This window comes from Musca vetustissima, unplaced genomic scaffold (assembly GCF_032173495.1).
Source record: "Musca vetustissima isolate MV318-11 ecotype Yass unplaced genomic scaffold, APGP_CSIRO_Mvet_v1 utg224990, whole genome shotgun sequence".
Taxonomy (NCBI): Eukaryota; Metazoa; Arthropoda; class Insecta; order Diptera; family Muscidae; genus Musca; species Musca vetustissima.
This window is the reverse complement of record NW_026884561.1, coordinates 29,019-43,125: the sequence shown is the minus strand read 5'-3', so window position 1 is coordinate 43,125 and position 14,107 is coordinate 29,019. Positions and strand designations below refer to the sequence as shown.

Below are 14,107 nucleotides of genomic sequence, written 5' to 3'. Positions count from 1 at the left end.
ATCTTCTCACACCACACAACTAAAATGTTAAAATCATGTAGTAAAACAAAGCTGGCGATACGACTTTTTTAAAAAAATTTTGAGATTATCCGCATTTTGATATACATTAATGATTTTGATATACATTGTGATACCAACCTCATATACAAAATGTGTGACTGTGTGTGTAATGTTTTGAAAAATATAACAAAATATATTCGAAAATCGTTTTTTTTTTTTTTTTTTGTAGATGAATTTTAAAACATTTTCAAGAAAAAATGTGTGATTTGTGAAATAATCAACATGTAAATCATATCCCTCACTTGATATTGAAACGTTTTTGGTAAAATGTTAAAAATATGTCAAACGAACAAAACGACTTCTTGCATTTGTTTTCATTTATTCTTATTCTTACATTATTGTCCATAAGCTACCCTACCTTGTATAATTGTACCATGCCCGTACATATCGTTTAAACACATTGAAGTTTACATATGTTTCACACAACGAGTTCATGTTGCATATGTAAATAACGTATTTTGTAACAGCAGCTTTACCAAATATCGAGTAAATAGACACAGCCATAGCACAATAAATAGGTAGTCCATTTAGCGAAGCTGATGTCTCGATTAACTGTCAAAGTGGATAATTTCTACATGCATTCGATGTGCAATGTTGCCAACCATGTTAAATATTATATGGAAAATTTTGACAGATAATCGAGACAAGAACCATGGTATAATTATTACAAGGTAGGGCACAGCTACCAACTGATTACAATTTTTTTTCAAGGTGGCTTGTTCCATCAAATCAAAATACATGAAGACTTCAAAATGTCAGTTAACTTGAGAAATAACTGATGTTATATAAATATATTTTTATATATAATATATTTTGCAGATATATATTTAAAGAAAAATAATTAAAAAAATTTTGTTGTTGTTGTATGGAATTAAAGAAAAGTCCCTTAAGTCATTTCCAGTTGTATGTGTAACACATATGAAAATGCTAGAAATCGGTAATTTTTTTATGAAAACAGATTTAGTGCTTCAAACTTTCCCAGTAGGCAAATGGATTAAGTTGAATACGGAATTCGAAATCAATGTGTACTCGATTTTCCTGCTAGGCTACATTTAAGAACATAATTTTTCAAATTCAAATTGACACGAGTTCCAGTTACCTTGTATAATTGCACCATGCTTTAAACATATGGATTTTAGAATATTTTTTTCTATTGGTCTGTTCCCCGTAATAGATTTTACTATTTTCTTCCATACCATAAAGGAAAAATTGTTATCGTTGTAAAAAAATAGTAGATATAATAGTATTTTTCAAAACATCACATACATCTGTCACATATTCGGTATATTGGTGTGTTCCTGTACTGCACGAATCTACTAGATTTAACTATTTTCTTCGACATCATAAGTGAAAAACTGTTCATCAGGCAATCATAAAAATATTCATGTTTATTGGCCAATCAGTAAAAGATAAAGCTGCCACTCAAAAGTGCTAGTGTGTACACCGCTTAATAGACCTTGAAGTCGACATTTAGTCGATAAATCGATTAGTGGAAAGTCGAATCACGTATCCCTAATGGACATGCGCAAATATTTTTTTTTTTCGAAAAATTCAAGATTTTTTTTAATATAAACTAAATACCATTAGTAGATAAATTTACAACTTGTTTGCAGAATAATGAGTATTGTTGGGAAGCAATTAAATTCCTTACAGTCAAGCAATATCGCAACTCCTGTTGACAATGAGAAAATATTGTGTACAATAACCCCCGATGATGTTCTAAGACTTAATAAAATCAGCGAGGACTATTTGTGCTCACCAAGTGCAAATGTGTACGAGATAGACTTTACCCGTTTCAAAATTAGAGATCTAGAAAGTGGTGCTGTACTATTTGAAATAGCAAAGCCACCGAGTGAGCAGTCTACATCGGATGGGAATTTGGACAGCTTAATGAGTGCCACTGAGGAACTGTCGATAGAAGAAACTGCCGATCCAAACGCTGGAAGATATGTACGATACCAATTTACGCCAGCATTTTTAAATTTAATAACAGTGGGTGCTACGTATGTATTCGTTGTTCAATGTAAAATATTCAAATTTAAAAAATAATATTTCAATACGTTTATAGTGTGGAGTTCACTGTTGGAAGCCGACCAGTTAATAATTTTAGAATGATCGAAAGACATTTTTTCCGTGACCGCTTATTGAAGACATTTGATTTTGAGTTTGGCTACTGTATACCCTATTCGAAAAATAGCTGTGAACATATATATGAATTTCCGAATCTTCCACCTGATCTTGGTATGTATAAATGTTTTGATTTTGGGTAAACAACTTGTTTATTCGAACCTTTTTTATGATAAATTATCCTTTAATCGTCGATTAAGTTGTCATTTATTTTTTATATATGCCAAATAAATGACGAAAAACATGTTTTACGTAAATGAGCCCTTACCAATATTTTTGCTATGCTCCCTTACTGTAAGAATCTACAAGTTTTTACTATTTTGTTCGATATCATAAAGGAATAAAGTGTTATCGTAGTAAAAATTAGTAGATTCTTGCAGTACGGGAACATACCATTTTTTGTGTGTATCATAAAAGTTAATTTATTTCAGACATGTAAATGTTTTGATGATAATTCATGTGTAAAAAAATTAAGATGTAGAGGGAAGTAAAGTAGGTCAAGGATAACGCCAATAAAAATATTACGAATCTATACTATTAATCAACGCCCATGGTGAGGGTCACCCTTAGTCCGTAGGTGCCAGATAAATTATATAAATATAAAAGAACATGGCATAATTATACAAGGTAGTCTCGTGCAGTAATATGTTTCATTTTTTTTTTTTTCATAAATTTACCTTTGACAGTATTCAGCTTTGAAAATTAAAATGAAAATATCTTCCTTCGAAATGTACGCATATCATCTTGAGAGCAATGTTCAACTTTAGAAAATATATTTTGTTTCATTTATTCAAAATATGCCAATCGACATACATAAAATTTTATGAAATATATTTTTCATTTTATTAGTTATTTATATATGAATTCATGGTACGATTATAAAAGGTAACAACAAATCCCAGCTGATTTGATTCCAACGTAATACTAGTGTCAATATGAATTTGACAAATTATGTTTTTAATAATCACCCGTTTTCAATTTACTCAATCTGCCTGCTGGGAAAGTTTGAGGAAGCAAATCTTTCTTCATGGAATAACTCGCAATTCCCAGCATTTTCATATGTGTTTCACATATAAATGGGAAGGGCTCAATTATACGAAAGTTGTGGAAGCGATAGAAATATAAATTTGATAGATTTTCATTCATGTTTTTCAAATTTTCTTTCGAGGATATTACATTTTCAAAATAAATATAATTTGTTTATTTTTTTACATTTTTCTGTCAAATGACGTTGACACTAGTATAACTTACAACAACAAATTTCCATGTGGTTGTTGTTGTAGCAGCCCTATTGCTTTTTTTTACACAATGGGCTGAGGTGACAGACGTTGGCCGAGTAAGACTCGGGTCGTTTCGGATCGTAGACCCCTCTGTCGTGGAAACGCCATTTGGTTGTTGTATCGTTTGTTGTACAACAACACTTGCTGTTACCTTCTATTATTATACCATGATATGAATTCCATATTAAAAAGGGTTACCATCAAAAATTCTCAAATGAGACTACCTTGTGTAATTATGCCATGATGAAAGAATATATACATTTTTTTAATGGCACATGATTACAGATTAATATGTTATTTATTTTTTATTTATTTATTTTATTGCCACGAAAAGGCCATCTGACCAATAAATATCGCAACATGCCAAAACTACAAAAGTGTACTTCACATTATAAAACGTATCTTATAGCTATACATTATATTTCTTAATATAAATTATGAATTCTAAGTAACAAACTTTAAAGCATATTTAAATTCATTTAAAAACTAAACAGTTCATATACTAACATAATATATGGATTTTAATTAACAAACTACAAAGCAGAAAAGGCTCCCCAGCCATGTAAAAATAAAGCAGTAAAGACTATTGTTGGTAATATCTAAGCAAAAGAACTGAATAAAGTCGCATCTACCAAACAAATTAAAAAATACATTAGTCCAGCATGTAATTAACAGCAAAATCTTCAAACTTGCGTTGAAATACACTGCGCGAAAAAGAAAAATGTCGTAGTTCAACAGGAAGTTGATTCCACAAACGTGACGAACGAATAATAAAAGATCTTTCATATAAACAAGTGGAATAGCGCGGGAAAATTAACTGAGTGTTCCTGGTAGATCTAGAGAAAACAAGTCGATCACGCAGGACACCGGGAAGATCTAAAGTGACAGATTTATATAGAAATGAAATAACTCTTTTCTTTACGAAAACAGAAAACGGTACTCCTAGAAATTCAGCCGCATAAGCTGAAACATGATCTGATCGACGTAAATTATTATTATTTTTGCTATTAATTATTTATTTGCTATTATTATTTTTTGCTATTATTATTGCGTGTAATTGGAATGACTATGAAAATGCCATTAAAAACAAATTTTAAATAGATACAAGGTTTGTGTTGCATTTTCTTCACGCTTGAAACAAACAGCTGATTTGAAGTAAGGCCGAAGAAGGTAGGGTTACCAAATCTTCCCCTTAAATCAATCAACAAATTAATTATATTGCAGAGCCTTTCATACATACATTTTATGTTGCGAATAAAAAAATTTAAAAAATAACAATAGAATTATAGTTAGAATGACGAAATTATTAAAAAATTACAGAAACTATTTCAATTTACGTGAAATTACGGCATGAAAAGTGCAAAAAGTACTCAATATTGTACCATTTGTATTTGGCGAATTAGTGGAGTTATAACACTTAAATTTGAAATGAGGATCACTAATGAAGTGTATGATAGATGTACTAAAGAGTGTTTTTGGAAATTCGAAACATAAGTATCCAAAAAGTACTAAAATGAACTAAATTTGGTACAATTTCGTAGCATGTGAACGGATAGAGCTATAAGCTTGGTATTTGGAATGCGAATCGATGTAAGAAGGTGGTTATGGAATGGTGTACTCATGTACACTAAATTTGATACAATTGAATTTGAAGGGATGGAGGGATTTATAATCCTGAAATTTGCAATTAACAGCCTTACCTAAAATTCAACTAGCTCGTTCGACGTTTTTCACCACAAAAGTAGAACACATCAAGGTGTATGCATCAGATACCACAACAACGTTTCCACGACAGAGGGGTCTACGATCCGAAACGACCCGAGTCTTACTCGGCCAACGTCTGTCACCTCAGCCCATTGTGAAAAAGCAATAGGGCTTCTACAACAACAACAAATATTTTACAAAAACAACATTGTTGTTATAGAAATTAAATTGTCATGCTGACAATAAGTTTTTGACAAAACTAATAAAAAACAATTAGTAATTTATTTTTTGTCAAGATTTATGGACAGATTTCCACACATAACATAAAATATGTGGACCAATCGGCGAACGGGGTTACAACTGATTTAAGCATACGTTTCCTTTCCGTTCGCCTCTGAATGTATTTTCTTTGATTTTTATTATTAAAAAATACTACATTTTAACACCATTTTTTTAAATCGAAATGTAATACTGAAAATTTTTTTGACAATTTACTTTACAAACAATAAAGAAAAAAGTTTGAAACCATATGATTGTCACTTACACCTTATTAAATACGCCTTGGAACACATGTATTTATATGAATGGTACCGAAATACGTCGACGTACAAATTTTCAAAGTTGAAAAAATTCAACTATGACAGAACGTAGTTTTGTTTTTTTCTTTTGTTTAAAAAAGAAACAAAACATAAAGAAATATATTTTTTTTTAATAAAAATATGAAATATTTGAACACATTTTATAATATCTTAATTTTATTTCGCGATTTTGTTTAGTTCGCTAAGAGAAATGCATTCGACGTATTTGGGTAATACGGCCGTACAAAACATTTTGCCATAGTGGGGAGGTTGAATATTATTGTACGTTTCGTTGAATTTTAGGTAACGTTGTAACGTTATCAGAGCAAAGACATAAAAGTATAAAGATAGGACAATCGATACGTCAACAATTTCCAATAGATGACTTTTCCTCTGTTGTTACGATATCATAACAACAGAGCAAACAATATTAAACGTTTTAAACGCTATATCGCAAGCTTACAAAATAAAAACAGATTTTTTGAGTTCAGATCTCTGATTTTATTTATATTTTATGCACACATTATCGCGTATTTGCGTTTTTATTGTTAACATGCCTCTGTTATGCCTGATTCACCCTGGATATTTTTTCATAAACTATTTTGTCAAAATGCATTTTGTCGAGTCTTTACGGTTTCTATGTCTTTGATCAGAGTGTAGGATGGGATCTGTAGGTAGGTTTGGAAATGTGTACTTATCTGTATGAAAAGTACTAAAACAATTAGTAGGGGAGAGGGGGGCACCTTTGAACAGCGCTCATAAAATCTTGGTTTAATATTTTTCCGACCCGCAACCACATTTTTGTATATTGCAATCTTGTTCTCTATATGCGTAAACCACTTTGGCTTGCTTTTTCAGTTGTCGAAAAATTGTGCATGGGTGACCATGTTTTCTCAGTGTCATTGTAAACTTTTATTCATTTGGTTGTAAGGGCGCAGGAAGAAGTCTGTGATAGTTTTCTTTCGCCAAACAAATTTTTTGCATTCCAACAATCATTTCAAACATAACTAATGTAATTTCTTTCATATATATTTATTACAAAAAAAGTTATTTTTGAACATGCCCAATAAACTCGAGTAAAAAAAGGAGTTTTTAACTTTTGGCTTCGATTTTTCAAAATTTCAAATGGGCTAATAAGATTACGAAATTAACTGTATTTTTCACCATATTAATTTGTATTTTTAAGTCATTTTATGTTTTAATAACTTTTGATCTATATTTTTTAAATTTTGAACATTTTTTATATATTTTTTAATGAATTAATGCATTTCTGATATTTATGAATAAAATACATACATATTTGAACATAAACACTGTAAAAACCATGTCGTTCAAAAATGCCAACCCCTGTTCAAAGGTGCCCCCCTGGGGGGGGGGGGGGGCAGTTTTGAACACTTTGAGTTCGTCCATTAAAATAGTAATAAAATATATTTATCAAGCTTATAGTATGTCATATGTGTATTCATTTTAAAGGTTACATATGTACCTATTAGTTAAAATTTATAAGAAACCAAAAATGATAAAATAAAAAATTTTATAAGGCTTGAAAGCAAAAAGTGTTCAAAGGTGCCCCCCTCTCCCCTATGTATACTAAAAATTAGGATTTGAGTGAACTGGTAATTTTTGTCTCCTCTACATCCTCGCATAAGGACATTTGCATGTCCATAGTGTGAAGTTCGTCATGTACCTATATCCTTAATTCTAAATGTACTTCTGCTTTCCTGAAAACGAGCCAATACATCAAGTGGCTGAAGTTTCTTCTAATCCTACAATTTTAAAATTCAATAACCAAGAATTTTCAAAAAAATTCGAACTTGCAGAATATTTTGCAATTTTTTGCCACTTCAAATATTCAAATACTCCTTACCAGATTAAAGATCCATATCCTTATGAACTATCAAAGATAGAGCAATTATTTATTCCCTATAGAAAGTCGAGATGGCTCTAAAAATCTTCGTAGTCTAAAACATTTTAAATATACAGGGCCTGATAGTATACCCAGTATATTCTTAAGAATTGTTCAGATACATTAGAGGTAATGCTAACGTTATAATTTAATTATTCCCTTAAATTTGTTTATGCTTGTTGGAAGAAGTCGTATATAATACCCTCACACAAGTCTGGTAGTCTAACAAATGTCACGAATTATGCAGGAATTGCAAAATTAAATGATATACAGTAGATATCGGATATAAAAAACTTCAAAAAATCAAAGATTTCTTTCTTATATGCGTTGTTTTCTTATATGGAATTATTAGATATAAGAAAGTTGTTTCTTATAAGAGTATATACGCATATAAGAAATCTATTTCTTATACGAATATATTTTCTTAAAGTAAAATGTTTAAATGAAAAGCATGTTTTAAAGAACAAGATTTTATTAAATAAAACAATTCAGTATATAAAAATACAAAGTTACGAAATTAAATCACAGTTTGGCTAGAACAAATTCAGTATCTTTAAAACTAAAAATTTCATGGTACAATTATAAAAGGTAACAGCAAATCCCAGCTGATTTGATTCCAACGTAATACTAGTGTCAATATGAATTTGACAAATTATGTTTTTAATAATCACCCAACAGGAAAATTAGGAACGCATACAATTTGAAATTGTTCTTTATTAAATGTGCTCCCGTTTTCAATTTACTCAATCTGCCTTCTGGGAAAGTTTGAGGAAGCAAATCTTTCTTCATGGAATAACTCGCAATTCCCAGCATTTTCATATGTGTTTCACATATAAATGGCAATGGCTCAATTATACGAAAGTTGTGGAAGCGATATAAATATAAATTTGATAGATTTTCATTCATGTTTTTCAAATTTTCTTTCGAGGATTCGAAAATATTACATTTTCAAAATAAATATAATTTGTTTATTTTTTTTACATTTTTCTGTCAAATGACGTTGACACTAGTATAACTTCGTTCGTTTGTTGTACAACAACACTTGCTGTTACCTTCTATTATTATACCAAGGTGTATTTAATAAGGTGTAAGTGACAATCATATGGTTTTAAACTTGTTTCTTTATTGTTTGTAAAGTAAATTGTCAAAAACATTTTAAATATTACATTTCGATTTCAAAAATGGCCCTTAAATTTAGTCTTGTTTAATAATAAAAATTCAAGAAATCTACATTCATGAGGCGTTCGGAAAGGAAACCTAGGCTTAAATCAGTCATAACCCCGTTCGTCGAATGGTTCACATATTTTACGTCCATATATTTAATCTGTCCATAAATTCCTGATACTCATAAAATGGAGGAGATTATGTTAGCCTATTGAAATCGGTCCATTGGTGCTTGTTACAATTCTCGGCGAAGGTTAAATACGCCTATGGAAAGATTTTATACGGTCAACACAATTTCCATGATTTAGTCTTTGGCAGGAGATTTATGTCTCTCAATTTTCTTTAAGAAGGCAACAAAATAGAAAGACACTACTCCATAGAAAAATATATTGTAACAACATCGCAAGGAGCCATGGACTGCATGTGGGAAACTTAAAATTAATCGGGACCAGGTCTTAAACTTTATTTTTAACTGACCTAAAACCGCCAATAACCCAAGAATACACAAATTCATTAATTATTCCTCAAAGAATATTTCTTGACAAAAATAAATTAATAATTGTTTTTGTTTATTTTTGTCAAAAACTGATTGTCAGCATGACAATTTAATTTCTATAACAACAATGTTGTTTTTGTAAAATATTTGTTGTTGTATCTGATGCATACACCTTATTAAATACACCTTGTATTATACCATGTAAAAATTTAAATAAACAAAAATAACAAAATTAAAATCAGTTCATAGTTTGACTAACAATATTTAAACATATTCAAAAATTTGACAAAAATTTCTTATATCAGTGTTTTTCTTATTCGAGTTTTTCTTATATGAAGTAATTTTTACACTGAGGAGATGTAAAAAGGCTCGGTGTACCAAATTGTTGGTTGGTAATTACTACTGTAATTTACAGTCTTTAATAAAGCTTTTGATAGGATTAACCATGAACTGTTACTTTATAAAGTTTATCATATTGGATTTAGTATAAATTTTGTAAATTGGATAGGACACAACTAGTTTTTTTGAGGGATGTCTTTCAAAATCGATTAATGTTCCATCATGTGTTCTGCAAGGATGCCACCTAGGCCCGATTCTATTTCTATTGTTTGTAAATGATTTGCCAAATTCTGTATCGCATTCCAAATAGCATTGTATGCAGACGATGTCAAATTATTTATTACCCATCAATCTGAAAAGCAAGCAGATTTACTCCAGCATGATTTAAATAGCCTATTTCACTGGTGCAGCTTAAATTGTATGAACTTAGAGTGAAATAAAGGTAAACATATGTGTTTTTCTACAAATTCTTCTGTAATAAGAAAATAATATATTAAGGGCTCGGTTTTATCAACTGTGGATTCTTTCGTTATATCTATGCTAAATAAAGCCTATGGTTCTTAGGATTTTTAAAACGAATACGATTCTATTGTATGGGAACCCCAATATGCAATATATTCTGTTAAAATCAAATCCGTGCAGAAACAATTTTTACTTTTTGCACTGAGGGGTTTAAATTGGAATAGTAGTTTTTTGTTTCCATCTTACTCTAGCGAGTTAAATTTAATTTGATTGCCTACATTAAAAAGTAGACGTATTACGTGGAATACTATGATGGTAATAAAAATATTAAATGGTAATATACCCGTCGGATTTCCTAATTTCTTTATACTCTAATGTAGATTTTTGTTGGTGTAGGTTGGTGGCGGGCAAGAGAGTTATTCAATATAGCATACGTAGGGAGAACAGTACTAATTCAGTCCTCGCGGGGTTCACTTGAAGCGTACCAGTGCACTCGGCTTAATCTCGTCTTTTTACGAAAATAAAATAATTATTAAAATAAGAAATTTATAATAGAATTATTCAATCATTAAACTTTTTTGGTATCGTTATTTTTCTTCCACTTCTAGTTACATAACCTTTAAAAATGTATTCAGAATCACCACTAAAACTTTCATTTTCATCACTCAATGTTTCTTCTGCCGCTCTTAGCATTATTGGTGTTATAATTAATTGTTTCTTCAGTTTCTATAATTTCATTTCCGGAAGTATTTTGGATTGGTTTAGGTCTAGAAAAAATGTGTTGTTCATTTCTCCTGTATACTACTCCATCACTATCCCTTACCCAGAAAGATCTTGGTTCTTCACAATATTGAACAATTTGACCACTCGTTTATAATGCCCCTGGAGATTTTTTTAAATAATACATTGTCGCCAGCAAGATCTTCTAATAAGGTCACCAAGGTCGCAATCGAAATCGGAAAACAGTTGTTTTTCTCAGTCTAATGTCAAAAATGTCTACTTTGTTTACGTTTTCATAATGGGAGTCAATTCACAATAATGCATTTTGACAGCAAACTTGAGTGGCGCAGATATCCAGCTGGTCTCTCTGGGTGACCAGCTGGAAGTTTTATTGTCTTGGATTGTTTCAATTTTTATTGTACCAATTAGCTGTATTTGAAATTTTTGATTTACAGCTTTCTTATAACTGTCTTCATTCACAAGTCTTGGTTTGAAATTACTAACTATTGATGGCATTTTTGTTCTTAAATTTCGGGACATTAGTAATTCAGGTGGACTAGGTAATTTCCCTTTTGGCGTGGTTCTATACTGTAGCAGTGCTATGTGTGGATCAGTTCCACTTTCATCGCATTCGTGAAACATCTTTTTAATGGTCTGTTAAGATCTTTCGGCAAGGCCATTAGACTTTGGAAGATAAAGACTTGAAGTTATATTTTGTATACCCCAATCACTACAAAAATTTGAGAAATCTCGAGATTGAAATGGTGGTATTTCATATTCTTATTGAAAAAAATATATTTCTTTATGTTCTGTTTCTTTTTTCAACAAAAGAAAAAAAAAACAAAACTACGTTCTGTCATAGTTGAATTTTTTCAACTTTTAAAATTTGTACGTCGACGTATTTCGGTAACATTCATATAAATACATGTGTTCTACTTTTGTGGTGAAAAACGTCGAACAACCTAGTTGAATTTTAGGTAAGGCTGTTATATTCAAATATGTCACAACTAACTTTGAATCATGGTATATCATAAATATCATGCGAAATCATTTCTTGTTTAAGCTTTGAGTTCCGATATTTTAAGCAAATTTCGCAAATTTTGGCATCAAGGCTGCTGAAAATTCTAGATTTTGACAATTTTGTTTTGCAGTCATCTACATAAGGAAATGGAAAGTGTGGTCTATGTATAGCTTTATTTAGATTTCGCGGGTCAAGACAAAGTCTAATTTTAGCATTCGGCTTAGATTTAATCCAATAATATTTTTACATGTTAAATTTACTATTGGTCTGTCCCCGTACTGCAAGAATCTACTCGATTTTACTATTTTCTTCGATATCATAAAGGAAAATTCGTTATCGTAGTAAAAAGTAGTAGATTCTTGCAGTACGGGAACAGACCATATATAGAACAAATTAGTATAAATGTTATTTTCAAAATTAAAACTTATCATAACTTTACCAGTTATCGGCAAGGCCTCCCCACTTAATGTGTACATTTTTGTTTTCGTTGGTTGTGCTTTACATCCCAGCTTCTTTGCAACTTTAACTGACAATATATTAGCATCAGCTCCTGTGTCAACTTCACATTCTACTTTGTTGTCATTTATCATCGCAGCCACAATCCAAACATTCGATTTTCCTTCAAGAATAGTTTTTAGTTTATTTCTTGTACCACCCCGTGGTTTTCGAACAGGTGTCAAACTCCCAACTAAAAAATCATCTTCACCGCTCTCTTCGTCATCATTTGGTTGATATAAATTTTTTACATATCTTGACTTTGCAGTACCATGCGTTTGATTTTGTTGTTTGTAAAAACACATTCTAGCATAGTGGCCCCTTCTCTTACAATTATAACAAATTGTGTTTTCGGCTGGACAACATTTGCGACAAAGCTTCTTTTGAACATCTCTCTCTCTCTCTTTAATCTCTTTAATAAGTCTACACTCATGCCGGTTTCGTTGCTCTGTGAGAGTTGCGATGCATTCTCACGGGCTGCTTCTATGTTTCTTGCGATATCAATTGCCTTTTCGAGTGTTATTTCGCCTTCGCTAAATAGTCTTTCTTTTATGTGTTGAAAACCAACGGACATTCCACAAATAAAAATACCGTTTATCAGACTGTCTCTCAATGTTCCAAAATCGCAAGAAAGATTTAAGTTCTTTACATCAGTTTACTTTCCATGTTTTATCCATCTTTTTGTTTCCTTGTAAGGAATTTATGCCGCTCCATGGCCAAATTTACTTTTGGTACAAAAAATACGTCAAACTTGGCGATCAAATCTTTTTATTTGATTTCATCCAAATTTATGTTAAAGGAGTTAATTATCCGCATCAGGCCCCATGTGGTGCACCAACAGTGCCACTTTTCTTTTGTAATTTTTTTCTTCCAAACTTGTTGCTCTCAGATATATTTTAAACAGGGCCTTTCAATGTTTCCATTCGTCAGCCATATTAATGGCTTTGAAATTAATTTTACTTATAGTTGATGATTCCATTTCGTATCTTTTTTACTTTCGCGCTTCGTCCACCTGACACCATGTAGTTTATCGGAATGAATTCATTTATTATATTTCATGAAGTATACAGTAATTACCATGGTACAATAATACAAGGTAGGGCAGCTTGAGGTGAATAACAAAAAAGCAACTATGCTCGTGTGGCCTCTTCTGCCAAGAAAAAAAAATAAATAAATATACGCAACAAGTGTTTGTGTTTATTTGACAATTTTTCAACACAAAACTAAAAACGCGAAAAATTAATGGAAGATTATGAATTCTTCCCAAAATCCAGTAGGGAATACCATAAAATGTTTGTTTCATCCATAACAAAGTATTTACTTTCAGACGTACGTGTTAAAAAATTTATTTTCATTTCAATTGAACATGGTAAATTCAATTTGTTTTGAATTTATTTGACATTGTATTCAAAACAATACACACACATACACAAAATATGTATTTTGATTTGATTGAACAAGCCACCTTGAGAAAAAATTGTAATCAGTTGGTAGCTGTGCCCTACCTTGTAATAATTATACCATGGTAATTACAACTAATATGATACACTGTGGTAAATAATATTAACAAGGTAATTCATACTTATAACTATTGTACAACAATTTTGTTTTGAGAGTTTTTATACTGTTCTGGCTTATAGAGGAGGTGATGTAAATGTGGTATAGGTTGGTAGTGTGGTATAGTTACATTTTTTGCAAACTGAAAAATTTAGAATAACTGAAATATGTTCTATAGTTTGCTGTTCTCAAAAAATA

At 30.9% G+C, this 14,107-nt stretch overlaps 1 protein-coding gene across 1 annotated transcript; it reads left to right on the top strand.

Annotated features, from left to right (window-relative positions):
- Positions 1-1,677: 1,677 nt before the first annotated feature.
- Positions 1,678-2,330, top strand: LOC133331533 (protein unc-119 homolog). Its single transcript, XM_061539918.1, has 2 exons — positions 1,678-2,063; positions 2,129-2,330. The coding sequence occupies exons 1-2, from the start codon at positions 1,678-1,680 to the stop codon at positions 2,328-2,330; spliced, it is 588 nt and encodes a 195-aa protein (XP_061395902.1).
- Positions 2,331-14,107: the final 11,777 nt, after the last annotated feature.